This window comes from Myotis yumanensis, unplaced genomic scaffold (genome assembly GCF_028538775.1).
Source record: "Myotis yumanensis isolate MYYU_CA2020_CCGP unplaced genomic scaffold, mMyoYum1.0.hap1 SCAF_2, whole genome shotgun sequence".
NCBI lineage: Eukaryota > Metazoa > Chordata > Mammalia > Chiroptera > Vespertilionidae > Myotis > Myotis yumanensis.
The window spans coordinates 213,355,989-213,370,228 of NW_027223753.1; the positions used below are offsets into that span (position 1 = coordinate 213,355,989).

Consider the following 14,240-nt stretch of genomic DNA (forward strand, 5'->3'; position numbering starts at 1 on the left):
ATTAAGTTGCTGGCCATTGGTGAATAAATTAATTCCTAGCCCCCTTCCTGAATTTCTCAGATACCAGGGGATGGGGCTGAAAGGTCCAACCCTCCAATCACATACTTGGTCTTTGTCGTGACCAGCCCCAATTCTGAATGCAGAGCCCCAGCCTTGAGTCACCTCATTAACTGAACTCAGGTAGGGTGGAAAGGGGCTTGTTTCAGGAAACTCCAAGGGAGCTCTGTGCCAGGGACCAGGGACAAAGATCTGATATACATTTTATTATACCGCACCCTCTCAAAACTTATTACGAGTGTAAAGGTGCCAGGTAATTAATTTTCTGGTAGGACAATTTGACAATATCTATCTAAGTGAAATTATGCACCCCCGGGCACTGGCCGGGTAGCTCAGTTGGTTAGGTTGTGGGTTTGAACCCTGGTCAGGGCACATACAACAATCAACCAATGAATGCATAAATAAGTGGAACAACATATCAATGTTTATCTCTCTCTCTAAAAACCAGTAAATAACATTTAAAGAAAATTATGCATCTCCTTTGATAGAGCAATGCCATTCTAGAAATTTCTCCGAATATACATCTATGCGGTAAAATGTCCTGCAGCCATGAAAATGAAGGATGTAGATTTCCATGGTCTGTTATGAAAAGACACACAAGATACTTAGAAAGGGATAAAACAAGCTGTCAGCCAGAATGGTTCTAACAACAGTGAAAAGGACAGTGAACCCAATGATGGTCATGTGTACTGAGCATTTACCATGTTCCAGTTCATCCCACTTAATCACTATATAATCCCATGAGGTAGACATAATCAAATAAGAAGCCTTCCGTTTGAAAACAGAAACAAAGTATCAGGAAACTAAATGTATCTTCAACAAAACCCATTAAAATTGTAACCATACATTCAAACAATGAAAATATACTTGGTTTTGGTTTCTCTTGGAGGGGCACATCAGGTGAGGAGGAAGACTCAGGATTTTTCTATGAAATAATAGAATTACATAATATTCTATGCTCTTGCTTTGTATTTACTTTGTAGCAGCAGGAAAAAAATGGTCTTTTTTTTTTAAAAAAAAATTGGGCATTACTCATTCCTCTTAGTGCTTTGATATTCAAATCATTCTCCTTGAAGAATCTATGGAGGAATCAGCCTTAAGAAATGAGGAAAAAACTGACAACTGGTATAATTGACAGAAATGGCTTTGCAGTTTCTCCAGCATCACTTTTTATTAACTTCACAAACTTCTGTATCTACTGTATGACTGATAATTCCACTCTGCAGTCAATTCCTATTTTGTAGGTGATGGGGGATTAACTATAAAGATAAGTGAAAGAGTTCCGACCATTAGTTTTAAGGGGCATGTTCGGTAGAACGGATTTTATAAGTGGTTAGTTCATTGATAAATCCTTTCCTCTGGTGGTAACTGCTGAAAAGGGCCTCGACCTGTACACACACCCCTGCCTGTGTAGGCAGAGTGAGCTTCCCAACGGCCAACATTGTGAGCAGTGCGTCCCTATCGGAAGCTACTGGAGAAGAAGTGTGGGAAGTGAAATAAGGTGAGCAGGGAAGGAGACTAATTTGCATTTTATACTTCTCTGAATATTTTCCCTCTTCTGAGCATGTATTTTGGAGTTTTAAAACGTTAATACTAATATAGCTGTAATATGACTTTCAGAAATCAGTATTAACATTCAGGATTCAGAATTCTCTGCTCAAAAATGATCGTCTCTGAAGACATGCCTTTGGTATTTGAAAGGGACTTTAGTACTCAACATAATGTACATATGTAAAGGTGGCTACTACTTGAAAGAGATTTTTTTCTTTTTTCTTGGAAGGAGAACATTAGGTGAAAAAACAAAACCTTAGATAAAAACATACCTGAACTCCAACTCATTGTTTCGAGATTTTTGTTTTCCTTTATATTTTGGAGGTTGGCCTGTGAATACAAAAGTATTTGTTCCTCAAATCTGGACATAAAAATTTATGAGCTTGAAAGTAAAATAATAGTTAAGTAAATTGAATAAGAAAGCAAAGGAAGCGATACTGTGAGCGTTAACTACAAACAGGTAAGCCAAAAAAGAAGCTACTGATGATGTTTGTCTATGTGTGCTATGAAATTATTATAAATTATAATGGTCATTATTATATAGGCCTAGAGCAGATACAGAGATATAGGCTAAATTTCTGTTTTCAAGTAGTTTACAATTAGATGACAAGAAAAGACCGTCACTGTAATAATTAAACAGCAATCCCATTAAAAAGAAGAAAAAAATACTGAGTTACAGGCCCCGTGCTTCCTCTTGCTCCTCCAGCTCTAAGAGCTCAGCCTTGTCCCCTGGCAGGAGGGAGCCTGTGTGCTGCTGGGCGGGGACAGACGTGCAAAGCTGTGCAGAAGAGAGCTGAGCAATGGGGTCAGGTGGACCAGATGGGAGCTTTGGGGAGAGACGCAGGGGCAAGCCAGAGCCCGTGGGTCAAGGACGGGGTGAGAGCCTGAGCTGGCTCTGGTGGCCTCAGAAAGCAAGAGGCTCTGGAAAGGCAGAAGAGTTCCAGTGCGACTTCTGCTGTATGACCTGCAGCAAAACCACTGCACCCTGACCACAGCACCTCAATTTCTTCTACTGAACGTAGACACTAAAGTGTGACTGGTATTTAAATTATTTAAATGTACTGTATGATGATAATTGCCCAAGAAATATTGACAAATGTTTTATCCTCAAAGGTTTTTCACGTGCTATTAGAGCTACATCAGGGACGACAGCCACCTGAGCTTCCCCTCCTGACAATGCTGCTGCTGTGCTAACCAAATGGAAATGCTCAGGAAGAAGTGGTGGGATGTGTGGCATGGGAGCCTAAGAAAAGACAGAACTGCAGAAGCACAAACACTGAAAAGAAAACAAAAACACCAACAAAGGACAGGAGGGCAACAGGAAGGTCACAATCTCCCTGTAAGAACCCGGAAGGAACGCAGGAAAGATGGAGATAAGAAACCTGTGGGTAACAACAACTATCTTAAGTAAGTCATCAAGAAAATCTGTATTTTCTTAAGCTGTTTAAAAGGCAGGGAAGCATGTAATCCACTTTAGATCGACTTCCATCAAAACCTGGTGGTATCAAGGGAGACTGAGAAATAAGTGAAGCTCGAATATTCGTGCTTCTGTGGGCCCGTCATTTCCCACGGTGCCAGTGCCGAGTCGATGAGGTCCTGCTGTGTCTGCCTGTTTCCTAGGGGCACAAGCAAACACATGCACCAAGCACAGACAATTTAAAGTAAACTAGGATGAGCCCTGCTGGTTTGGCTCAGTGGTTGAGCATCGACCTATGAACCAGGAGATCATGGTCAGGGCACATGCCCAGGTTGCGGGCTCGATCCCCCTACATCGGGCGTGCGGGAGGCAGCTGATCAACGGTTCTCTCTCATCATTGACGTTTTTATCTCTCTTTCTCTATCCCTTTCTCTCTGAAATCAATAAAAATGTATATTTTAAAAAACAACAACTCGCCAAATAGAAATTAGATAGAAACCAAGAAGAGCTTCATCTTTCTGTTCCATTAACTTTAGTTGGAGTTCCAAAATTAGATTTATTAAATAACATAAAAAGACAGAGTACTGGTTTCAAATAAATAATCAATGTTTTAACACAGAAGCACTGCAAAGTAAAAGGAGAACAAGAGCAAATATAAGTGAGGCTTGTGCGAATTTGGGGGCATAGGAGTTTAGACACCACCACATGAACTCAGCAATAATTTACAGGGAAAAACTCACCTGATAGTGGTAGAAATTCAGGATGACAGGCACAATCATCTATAGTCAAAGCTTCATCTAACACCTACCCATGAAAATACAATTAGTGAGACTTACACAAGGAAAAGAAGTGAAAAAATAAAGAGACATGAAGAGCTAAATAATAAAGTGGATTATAACAGAATTTATTCAAACACCTAAAACAGCTAGGTGGTTATTAAGCCTAAGTGAATAAACAAACAAAATGATAACTGACAGTAACAGATTATGGTATGACAAATTCTCCAATGACAATTCTATTTCTGACACCTAGCATGAGGCCAGGCAGGCAGCTGTTCAGTCCTGAGTCAGTACTATCACATCTTTCCTGAGGCTGCTCTCCCTAAATGAACACAGCTTCTCTGAGATTTTTATTATTTTTTTAAAAAATATATTTTATTGATTTTTTACAGAGAGGAAGGGAGAGAGATAGAGAGTTAGAAACATCGATGAGAGAGAAACATCGATCAGCCGCCTCCCGCACACCTCCCACTGGGGATGTGCCCGCAACCCAGGTACATGCCCTTGACCGGAATCGAACCCGGGACCCCTCAGTCCACAGGCCAACGCTCTATCCACTGAGCCAAACCGGTTCTGGCGAGATTTTCATTATTAACAAAAGAATTATGCTCTGGTCTGGTGTCCTCAGTGGTTAGCATCTGCCTCAGAACTGAAGGATCATGGGTTTGATTCCCAGTCCAGGGCATGTACTTGGGTTGCAGGTTTGATCTCTGGCCCCAATTGGGGCTTGTGCAGGAGGCAACCAATCAATTGTGTCTTTCTCACATTGATGTTTCTCTCTCTCTTTCCCCTCCCTTCCTTCCTCTCTTTCACTCTCTCTAAAATCAATGAAAATAATATCCTCGAATATTATTAACAAACAAATATAACTATAGAGTGGCTTAAAAAAGTTCCCTCCAATGACTACTATCCATCTAACCCAAGACACTATTTTCATTTTCCCCATCAGACACTGGAGAGAAATATAAATGTGGGCTTGGTGATATCTGCTGAGTTTTGAGTACACTACAGTTCAGAAAAAAACTCAGGTGCAGATCGCCTCAGACCCTGGACCCAGGACCAGGCTAGAGGTCTAGCAGTGCCTAAGAAGCCATCAGACCAAGGTTTAGCTGAGCACAGCACAGAATCAAGGGCTTTGGCTACGGAGAGGAGCAGCAGAGGCTGCAGAAACACCTTGGGCAGAGAGGAGGATGGGGTGGCTCCCAGGCCCAGCATGGCACAAACTGGGTGGGGGATGGACTGGTGCACTGCGGGGCAGCCATGGAGTGTGCAAAAAATAAAAGATAGGAAAAGAAAAACCCAGAGCATTGTAAGGGGTGGGGTGATTTGGCCACCAGACCCCACTGTCACTTATTCCCAAGTGACTCATTGAAAGACATGTAAAGGGGCCCTAGTTGGTTTGGCTCAGTGGGTAGAGCATTGGCCTGCCAACTGAAGGGTCCCAAGTTCGATTCCAGTCAAGGGCACATGCCCAGGTTGCGGGCTTGATCCCCAGTGGGGGGTGTGCAGGAGGCAGCCAATCAATGATTCTCTCTCATCATTGATGTTTCTCTCTCTCTCCCTCTCCGAAATCAATAAAAAAATATATATATTAAAAAAGATTCTTAAAAAAAAAAAAAAAGACATGTAGAGGGAAGGCATACAAAGAGAACCATCGAAGTGTAAAATAAAATTTAGAAAAAAAATAGTTTGAAAACGTACAAATGTGATTGCAAAAAAATTCTGTAACAATGAAATATTATTTTATGTTAATTATAAGAGGTAGCCTGAATATTTATTTAAAAGACAGAATCATTCTCTTGATATCAATAGGCAAAAAGAGGTTCATATCAACAAGATATTTAGTTTTCCCTTTCACCAAAATATTATTGCAAACATATGAGACTATACTGGAAATAATTTCATTTCTAGTTTTTAACTGAGCTTACCATTAGATGCTGATTACCATCGTATGCCATTTCGTGGTAGGTTTTGCTGGAATCTCTTTCGATCTCTACAAAGTTAAGTGAAGTACTAAATGCAGGTGCTGGTAAACTAGGTGTGTAGGCTCTGAGTGGAGATAAAAGGAATAATTATTTTATTTCTATTGATTAGTATGCTTTTTTAAAAAAGTTAACCTTCAAAGAAACAAGTTTCAGCATATTCAGCCTTTTTTTCTTGAAAACAAGATTGTTTTAAAAGGATCCCTACCACCTTAGCTGGTTTGGCTCAGTGGATAGAGCATCCGCCTGCGGACTGAAGGGTCCCAGGTTTGATTCCGGCCAAGGGCACATGCCTGGTTTGCGGGCTCAATCCCTAGTGGGGGCGCGTGCGGGAGGCAGCTGATCAATGATTCGCTCTCATCATTAGTGTTTCTCTCTCCCTCTCCCTCTCTAAAATCAATAAAATATATATATATAAAAAAAGAATCCCCATCTCTGAGTGGGCCTTATACCTAAACATTATTTTACATTTGGTATTAAAATCCAAAATATAATTTAAAAAACTTAAAATACATTAAGAACAGATCAAGAAGTGTACTCTGGTTCCTAATATTAAAATAAGTCTCCTTGTTTTAAATTAACAGCTTCAGTATCTTAAGCATGTGAGGAAAAGCTTAATCTTCTTTAATGCAGACCCTGGGTGCTATTGGCTTTATTGCAAGCATACGAAAGTCTATCTGCTGCCTACTAGTATTTCTAACAGGAAGCATCTTAGCCTTTTAAAAAAAATACCAGGAGTCTAGAGGCAGATGTTTCCAGAACGGAGGCTAAGGCTAAAAGGCACAGACTGTGCCCCCGCTCTCTGCTGCCAGGACCATCCATGATAGCCAAAGCTGGTTCCATTCAAACACAGTAACATCCCATAATCATTTCACTCCTTTCCCATAGGCTAATGCTACTGATCTCTAATACATACATGTGCACACAGCTCAGTAAAAGAGTGGGCAAAATACTTTTGGCAATTCACAGGTTGCCTGACCTTACGCAGGAACACTTTGAAAACCACCTATCATCCTTCCACCCCCACTTCACTGTGGTTGCTTTTAGCTACTAAAGCATCAAACACAGAGATTCTTAAACTCACAGGGCAAAGCCATTCCTAGTAACTTACCCGCTTTCATAAAAGGCTTTAATTGGATTCCTAGTTGATGTTCCGCCTATCAAAATCAATCACACACACACAATAATCAGTGCATTGGTAACACGTATTGTAAAAGATTTTCAAATTCAGAGAACTGAAAAGTAAGCCTAACCAATTTTACATTTTGAGATGCTTTTAGTTGATGAGCTTGTCAAGAAAATGTTCTACGGCTGTTATTTGAAATCCCATTGGATGTGATCACTGAGTAGATGCAGCACTATAGAAATGTGAATCGGAGAGGGCACCTGTCTTCAAGGAGCTCACAATCTTATGGTCACGTTATGTTGGATGACATTTGCTAGTGAAACAGAACACTCAGCTCAGCTCAATAAGACACCAAATACCCTTAGAAGGAAAAACGGGAAAGACCTACACAGAGAGTGCAGAGTAAGGATTGTAGAATTCCTAGCCTGCACAGCAGACTTCTGAGATATATAAAATCAGCCCCAAACTTGGTGCAAAAACACCAAACAATCCTATTGAAGGGACTTTTCTTCAGGAAATAACTATAATAATAAAGGAGATAATTTTAAAACAATTTTGTTTCAAAAAGAATTTAATTTATTTCAAAATTCAAGAAGGCATATTTTCTATGCAAGAGTATATAATAATTCATTGCCGAATGTTTCAAATAAAAATATCAATCATTTATAATTATCCAATGGAATATAACACTAATATAATTCTATGCAGATAGAAATGGAAACTTAAGTGACTCAACCAAGATAACAAAGTAAGTTCAAATCATCTGAGAATTGATTTATGGTCCTCCATTAATCCAAGAAACCCACCTTCAAAAGTTTTAAAGGGAATTCGACTGAAAACAAAGAATCTTAGATGAAATACCTTGCAGATCTTCTATTTGTTGTTGTAACTTTACATGTTGCTGAATTAGATCGTTGATTCCCTCAGGGTCATTTTTACAGAGTTTTTGAGCTTTGCTGTTTGCTTGCAGGGCCCAGTCATATTCCCCCAGCATATAAAGAGCAGCACAGTAACGATAATGACCCTGTTCCAAAAAGATAAATTTTTCTCAAAAATATGCTTAAGTTAAAGGAAATCAATAAGGGAAAATATTTCACTTGAAATCTGATTAGTTACTCAAACTGTTAAATTAGAACCTAAAAAATAAATAAAAATGTTAATACCTCTCAAGATATAAAATTACCGAAATGAGCTAAGTAAAAAGCGATGAACGGTATTCATAATAATGTTTAACAACTGTCTAGGGATCAGTATTTTCACTTAAAGAGATTTTTTTGTATGCCCAAGGAAAAAAATTCAACCTTTATTATATTTTACTAAAGAGTGAAATAATTTTTATGCCAAATAAAGTATAAAAATCATTCATATAAGTAACTTAAATTTGCTTCACAATACTTCAAGGCAGCAGTAGTCTCCGAGTGATTACATTCCTTACAGTTTAGAAATTCATGGGATTTGAGAGTTGGGAGGATAGTCAGCTGGTGCAGCAGCTTTCCCACCTCTGGAGAGGAGCATGAGCAAAATGAGGGGGAAAGCTAAGCTAGCCCTCTATCCATCACTCTCTTACCAGCTTTTCATTCTTTTCTCCTCTAAGTGTACTTGTTGGTTTTAAGAAAGAAAAGGTCCAAAAACCACTGATTTACTCTTAATTCTAATGATTGTGTTTTTTTTTGTTCTGTTTTGTTTGTGCTACAACGGCCCTGGCTGGCCCCGCTTAAGCATTCTGGGAAATCTGTGTCCAGCACGAACATTTGATCTAGAGAGCTAACATGACCAAACCTGGGCTAACGCAACACACTCTCCTCCAGCAGCTACTCACAAACCAAACCCCATTTCAGGCACAGCATCTCCACGGGAGCAGTGATTTCCAAGTGAAAAGGCTAGGAACTTGCCTAATGCCACTCCCTTACAGGCAAAACAAAGAACCCTGATCTATTCTGGGGCCAGAGCGCTTTTCTCTTTACTGTACACTTTACAAAGACTATTCTGATTCTATGAGATTAAAAAAACCCAAAAAACAGAAAAAAACTTCAGAGATACAGGCAACAGTATGGTTACCAGAGGGAAGAGGAAGTGGGGGAGGCAAGAAGGATAAAGGGGGTAAATGGTGATGGAAGGAAGCTTGATGGGGTGGTGAGCACACAACATACTATACAGTTGATGTATTAGAGAACTGTACACCTGAAACCTATGTAATTGATGAACCAATGCCATCCTAATAAATCCAATACAAAGGAACATACAAAAAATACTAATTGGTAAAAAACTATCCTTTAATTTAAAAAAATGAAAACTATCATTTCATTTAAAAAGGAATAAGTGACCTTTTTAAGAAAGATGGGCTTTTCACTAAGAAAAGCCAGAAACAACCACAAGGACCTCTGCTTACCCAGGTGCTATGCATGTATAATCCCACTCTGGTGCACCAACCCAACTGGTGAGTTCTGCAGCTGCTTTTTAGCCAGAGAATTTAAGCTCAGATCAGAGTCAACTCAGATCGCATTTGTTCTAACTCTGCTTTTTGTCAAAAGGCATAAAGAAAATAAAAGAGATCTCTTAGAGGTACGCTACAATACCAACATCCTATCTCCCAGCCATATATCAACTTTAAAGCATACATAACTGCATTTTTTTTTAAAAAAAACCCTGGTCAGTTTGGCTCAATGGATAGAGCGTCGGCCTGCGGGTTGAAGGGTCCCAGGTTTGATTCCCATCAAGGGCACACGCCCCGGTTGTGGGCTCGATCCCCAGTAGGAGGCATGTAGGAGGCAGCCAATCATCAATGATTCTCTGATCATTGATGTTTCTATTTCTCTCTCCCTCTCCCTTCCTCTCTGAAATCAATAAAAATATATTTAAAAAAATCACAGCCCATCTGGAGTGGCTCAGTGGTTGAGTGCTGACCCATGAACCAGGAGGTCATAGTTCAATTCCCAGTCAGGGCACATGCCCGGGTTGCAGGCTTAGTTCCCGTTGGGGTGTGGGCAGGAGGCAGCCGATTGATGATTCTCTCTCATCATTAATGTTTCTCTCTCTCTCTCTCTCTCTCTCTCTCTCTCTCTCCCTCTCCCTCTCCCTTCCTCTCTGAAATCAATAAAAATATATTTTAAAAAATCACAGCACAGAAAATTATCATCACTTATAGACCATACCTACTTAAATTAGTAAAAACACTAAAACTGTTCCTTTTCAGTCCACCTTTTTCATCCTTTTCCTTAAGCTTCATAATAACAAGTATAATCTCTACCAGTTAAGAAAGCATTTATGCATCTCTTTGCTGAAGGTGTTTGAATGAAGCTTAAATTAAAGGTACTTCAGGGAGTTTCTTGAACCCAATTACAACAGAAAGTCTTGTTTTTCTTTGACACTGTCTCATTCTCTATCACGTACATAAAAAATTCTCCTTGTTCATCTGCCCAGCACCCCCTCCTTTTGGGTGCCACCATGTCCCTTATCCACTCAGACACAGTAATGGCAGTACTGCTAACTCTACCATCTCAACAAGGAGGGTAGGGTAGGAGTGTAGTTGTGACCCAGGAAATGGGCCCATCGCAATGCACCATTTCCCAGGTCAGTGATGGATCCACAGGTGGGAGGATGGCTCAGCGAGGATAAGTGTGAGGCATCCCTCAGGTATACTATACAGATACTAAAGATGTTCTCTTTCCACTAGAATTAACAGTTATTGAGGATATCAGTTTGGTTCTTTTTCAAGATGAAGCCAGGAGAACCCACACTCTACCACTTCTGGTCAAGATGGAGTAACAGGGATTGGATTTACCCTCCTGCCTAAAACAAACCACATACAGTATATGAAACAAAGGGTTGCACGACACTGGACACCCAGCAACAACAGAGACTGATCCCTGACAGTGAGAAACACACAAAGTAAGCCCTATGCTTGCCCCAGCCTGCTGAGGGGAGAGTGTCTAAGCCATGGCACAGGGAGAAGGAGCCAGGCAGAGACCAGTCTCAGTTAAGAAGATAGAGCAGGCCCTGGCTGGTTGGGCTCAGTGGATAGAGTGTCGGCCTGCGGACTGAAGGGTCCCAGGTTCGATTCCGGTCAAGGGCATGTACCTTGGTTGCGGGCACATCCCCAGTAGGGAGTGTGCAAGAGGCAGCTTATCGATGTTTCTCTCTCGTCGATGTTTCTAACTCTCTATCCTTCTCCCTTCCTCTCTGTAAAAAATCAATAAAATATATTTTTTTAAAAAAAGAGGATAGAGCAGGAGTCCAGGAAAGCCACGGCAGCTCAAGGTCACAGCGCAGAGGACAGGGAGGAGAGCTGCACAGAGAACTCCAGAGGTCTTCACAGGGCCCCCCTTGAGTCTGGCTCTGTACTGATCAGTACCTGCATGCGGGGCAACTACCCAAGCGAAGGAAAGACCACCTGAAAAGCTAAAGGGGAACAGCAGTCAGCACTCACACAGGATCAAGAACACTTCTTATTCCCGTCAACTAGAGTGGAAAACGTTATAATTCACGGAGTGTCAGGTTGAGCACTCAGTTTTGCCTCAGTTATGGAGAAAAATTAGTCCTAGACTAAATACCACTACGCTCCAACCTCACCAAATTTAAAACAAGACTCCAAAGAATTAAACTATTTCCAAGTAACTACGGCATCTCAAAGCAAAGCTCAAAATATTTACAGAAATACAAAAATATTACGTAAAAGCACAATGTCTGGCATCCAATCAAAAATTACTAGGGCCCTAGCCAGTTTGACTCAGTGGAGAGAGTGTAGGCTTGCGGGCCAAAGGGTCCCGGGTTTGATTCCAGTCAAGGGCATATACCTCCGTTGCAGGCTCCTCCCTGGCTCTGGCCGTGGTCGGGGCACATGCAGAAGGCAACCACTTGCTATGTTTCTCTCACATCGATGTTTCTCTCTATCTTTCTCTCTCCCACTCTCTCTAAAAATCAATGGAAAAATATCCTTGGGTGAGGGTTAACAAAAATAATAAAAAGTAAAAAGAAATAAAAAGAAAAAGAAACATACAGTATATAAAAAAATAATTACTAGGTATGCAAAAGAGGAAAATGTGAACTATAACGAAGAGAAAAATAAGTCAATTGAAACCAATCCAGAAATGACACAGATGACAGAATTAGTAGATAAGGACATTAAAACAGTATTTTAAATTTATTCCAGACATTCAGGAAGCTAAAAAAAGTTTGAGCACTTGAAGACATACAATACGTAAGAAATAGTCAAATTGAAATTCTAGACATGAAAGCTATAGCATTTAAGATGAAAAATACGCTGATGGAGAAAAAGGTAGATTAGACATTGCAGAAGAAAAGATCAGTGACCTTGAGGACAGCAATGGAACCTTGGTAAAATGAAACGAAGAAAAGACTGAAAATGAAGCAAAGAAACAAGGAAGCACAGCTAAAAACACAAGAAAAGTATATACAGATCGGATCCAACCATGCCAGAAGCTAACCCCTAGAATTTTCAATTTCATGAACCATTAAATTCCCTTTTCTCCTTAAGCCAAATCTGAGTTAGGTTTTGTCACTCACAAACAGGAGAGTCCAAATAAACCCCTAAAAATTAAAGGTTCTTGAGGACATTTGTGAAACTATTGGTTTGTACCCTATACAACAACATCAAAAGGTAATGCACACAGAGAATTTCTAGGGCCGTGAAAAGACACCCTATGAAGCACAATGTCATTATAAATTTGTCCAAACCCATAAAATGACAACACCTAGGCAGTGAACCCCAAGTTAAACTGGACTTTGGGTGATGATGATGTGTCCGTGGAGGTTCATTAATTTCACTCTACTGGGGGATGCTGACCATGGGGGGAGGGCATGTGTGCGTGGGGTAACGGGATTATGGGAAATCTCTGTACCTTTCTTCTCTAAAACTGTTCTTAAAAAAAAAAAGTCTTAAAAAGAAGAGTCTTAAAAAGAATATTTTGTTTGATAAACTAAGTCAGGAATGAACATTCTAAATAAGGTATTCAAAGTAATTTTATTTTATTTATTTATTTATTTTTTTAAAATACATTTTATTGATTTTTCACAGAGAGGAAGGGAGAGAGATAGAGAGCTAGAAACATCGATGAGAGAGAAACATCGATCAGCTGCCTCCTGCACATCTCCCACTGGGGATGTACCCGCAACCCAGGTACATGCCCTTGACCGGAATCGAACCTGGGACTCTTCAGTCCGCAGGCCGACGCTCCATCCACTGAGCCAAACCGGTCTCAGCAATTTTAAAGTTTTAGTACTCTTTTTCTAAGTTGATACTAGATCAAAATAACAAAAGATATCTCTGGAAAACCAGTATCATGGTCTAGGTTTTACTATTAAGAACTCTACCATCCATTCATTCTGAAAATATTTACGGAGCAGCTGCCAAATGCCAGGTGCAGAAGTCAGCAAAGGATTTTTAAGCACAACAATGACTTATATTGAAAAGAGCAACAAACATCACCCTCAATCCAGTTTTGTCTTTTACTTATGATGGCACCCTGCAAAGTCACTGTACTTTTCTGAGACTTAATTTCTTCAACTGTAAAATAATGTACTTAGAAAGTGACTCCAAAAGTTGGATGCAGAAGTCCACCTGAGAAATCTTATAATCCCCAGATTTTACACTCCTAGACCACCTGAATCATAAAATTCTATGACTCTACTCACTCTGGCTGAAAAATAAATTATGGACCTGGCTGGTGTGGCTCAGCTGGTTTGAGTGTCATCCCATTCACCAAAGGGTGGAGGGTTCAATTTCTGGTCATGGCACATACCCAGGTTGCAGGTTCAATGCCTGCTCAGGGCATGTATGGAAGCCAACTGATCAATGTTTCTCTCTCTCTCTCTCTCTCTCTCTCTCTCTCTCCCTTTCCATTCTTTTTTCTCTAAAAATCAATGAAAACATATTTTTAAAATCAATAAAAGCATATTCTTGGGTGAGGATTAAAATAATAATAATAAAATAATAAATAAAAGCAAATTATGAAAAGCCAGAAATGAAGTCTGAAACATATATCTTTTTGAGTCTTAATGAAGCTTTGCTTTAAAAAAATTCAGACTATTTTTATAATTTAGGAAAATATAAATGACTATAACAAACAGCAGAATTAACTGTTAAATTTTGTTATATTTGCTTCAGATTCTTTAATACAAGAAATAAAACTACAGAAATACGACTGAAGTCTCCTTTGTACCATTAATCTTTCCTGTCTCTCACTGCCCAGAAGCAAACACTATCATGAGTTTGATAAGTATTTTTCTAATATGCTTTTACTCCTTTGTTCATTCAACATTGTTTTTTAAAATCTATTCATAAGCCAGTTAATTCATTTCAACTGCAATCT

The 14,240-nt window shown here is 39.8% G+C and overlaps 1 protein-coding gene across 5 annotated transcripts in view; it reads right to left on the reverse strand.

Moving 5' to 3' along the window:
- TTC3 (tetratricopeptide repeat domain 3) overlaps window positions 1–14,240 on the reverse strand; it is a 104,115-nt gene that overhangs the window by 51,704 nt on the left and 38,171 nt on the right. For all 5 annotated transcript variants that reach the window (XM_070407207.1, XM_070407209.1, XM_070407210.1 and 2 more), the window contains 5 exons: window positions 7,774–7,936; window positions 6,898–6,943; window positions 5,733–5,853; window positions 3,766–3,829; window positions 1,881–1,938 (listed from right to left, as the gene is read on the reverse strand). In XM_070407207.1, the coding sequence (XP_070263308.1) occupies window positions 1,881–1,938; window positions 3,766–3,829; window positions 5,733–5,853; window positions 6,898–6,943; window positions 7,774–7,936 (452 nt within the window). The remainder of the gene's footprint in view (window positions 1–1,880; window positions 1,939–3,765; window positions 3,830–5,732; window positions 5,854–6,897; window positions 6,944–7,773; window positions 7,937–14,240) is intronic.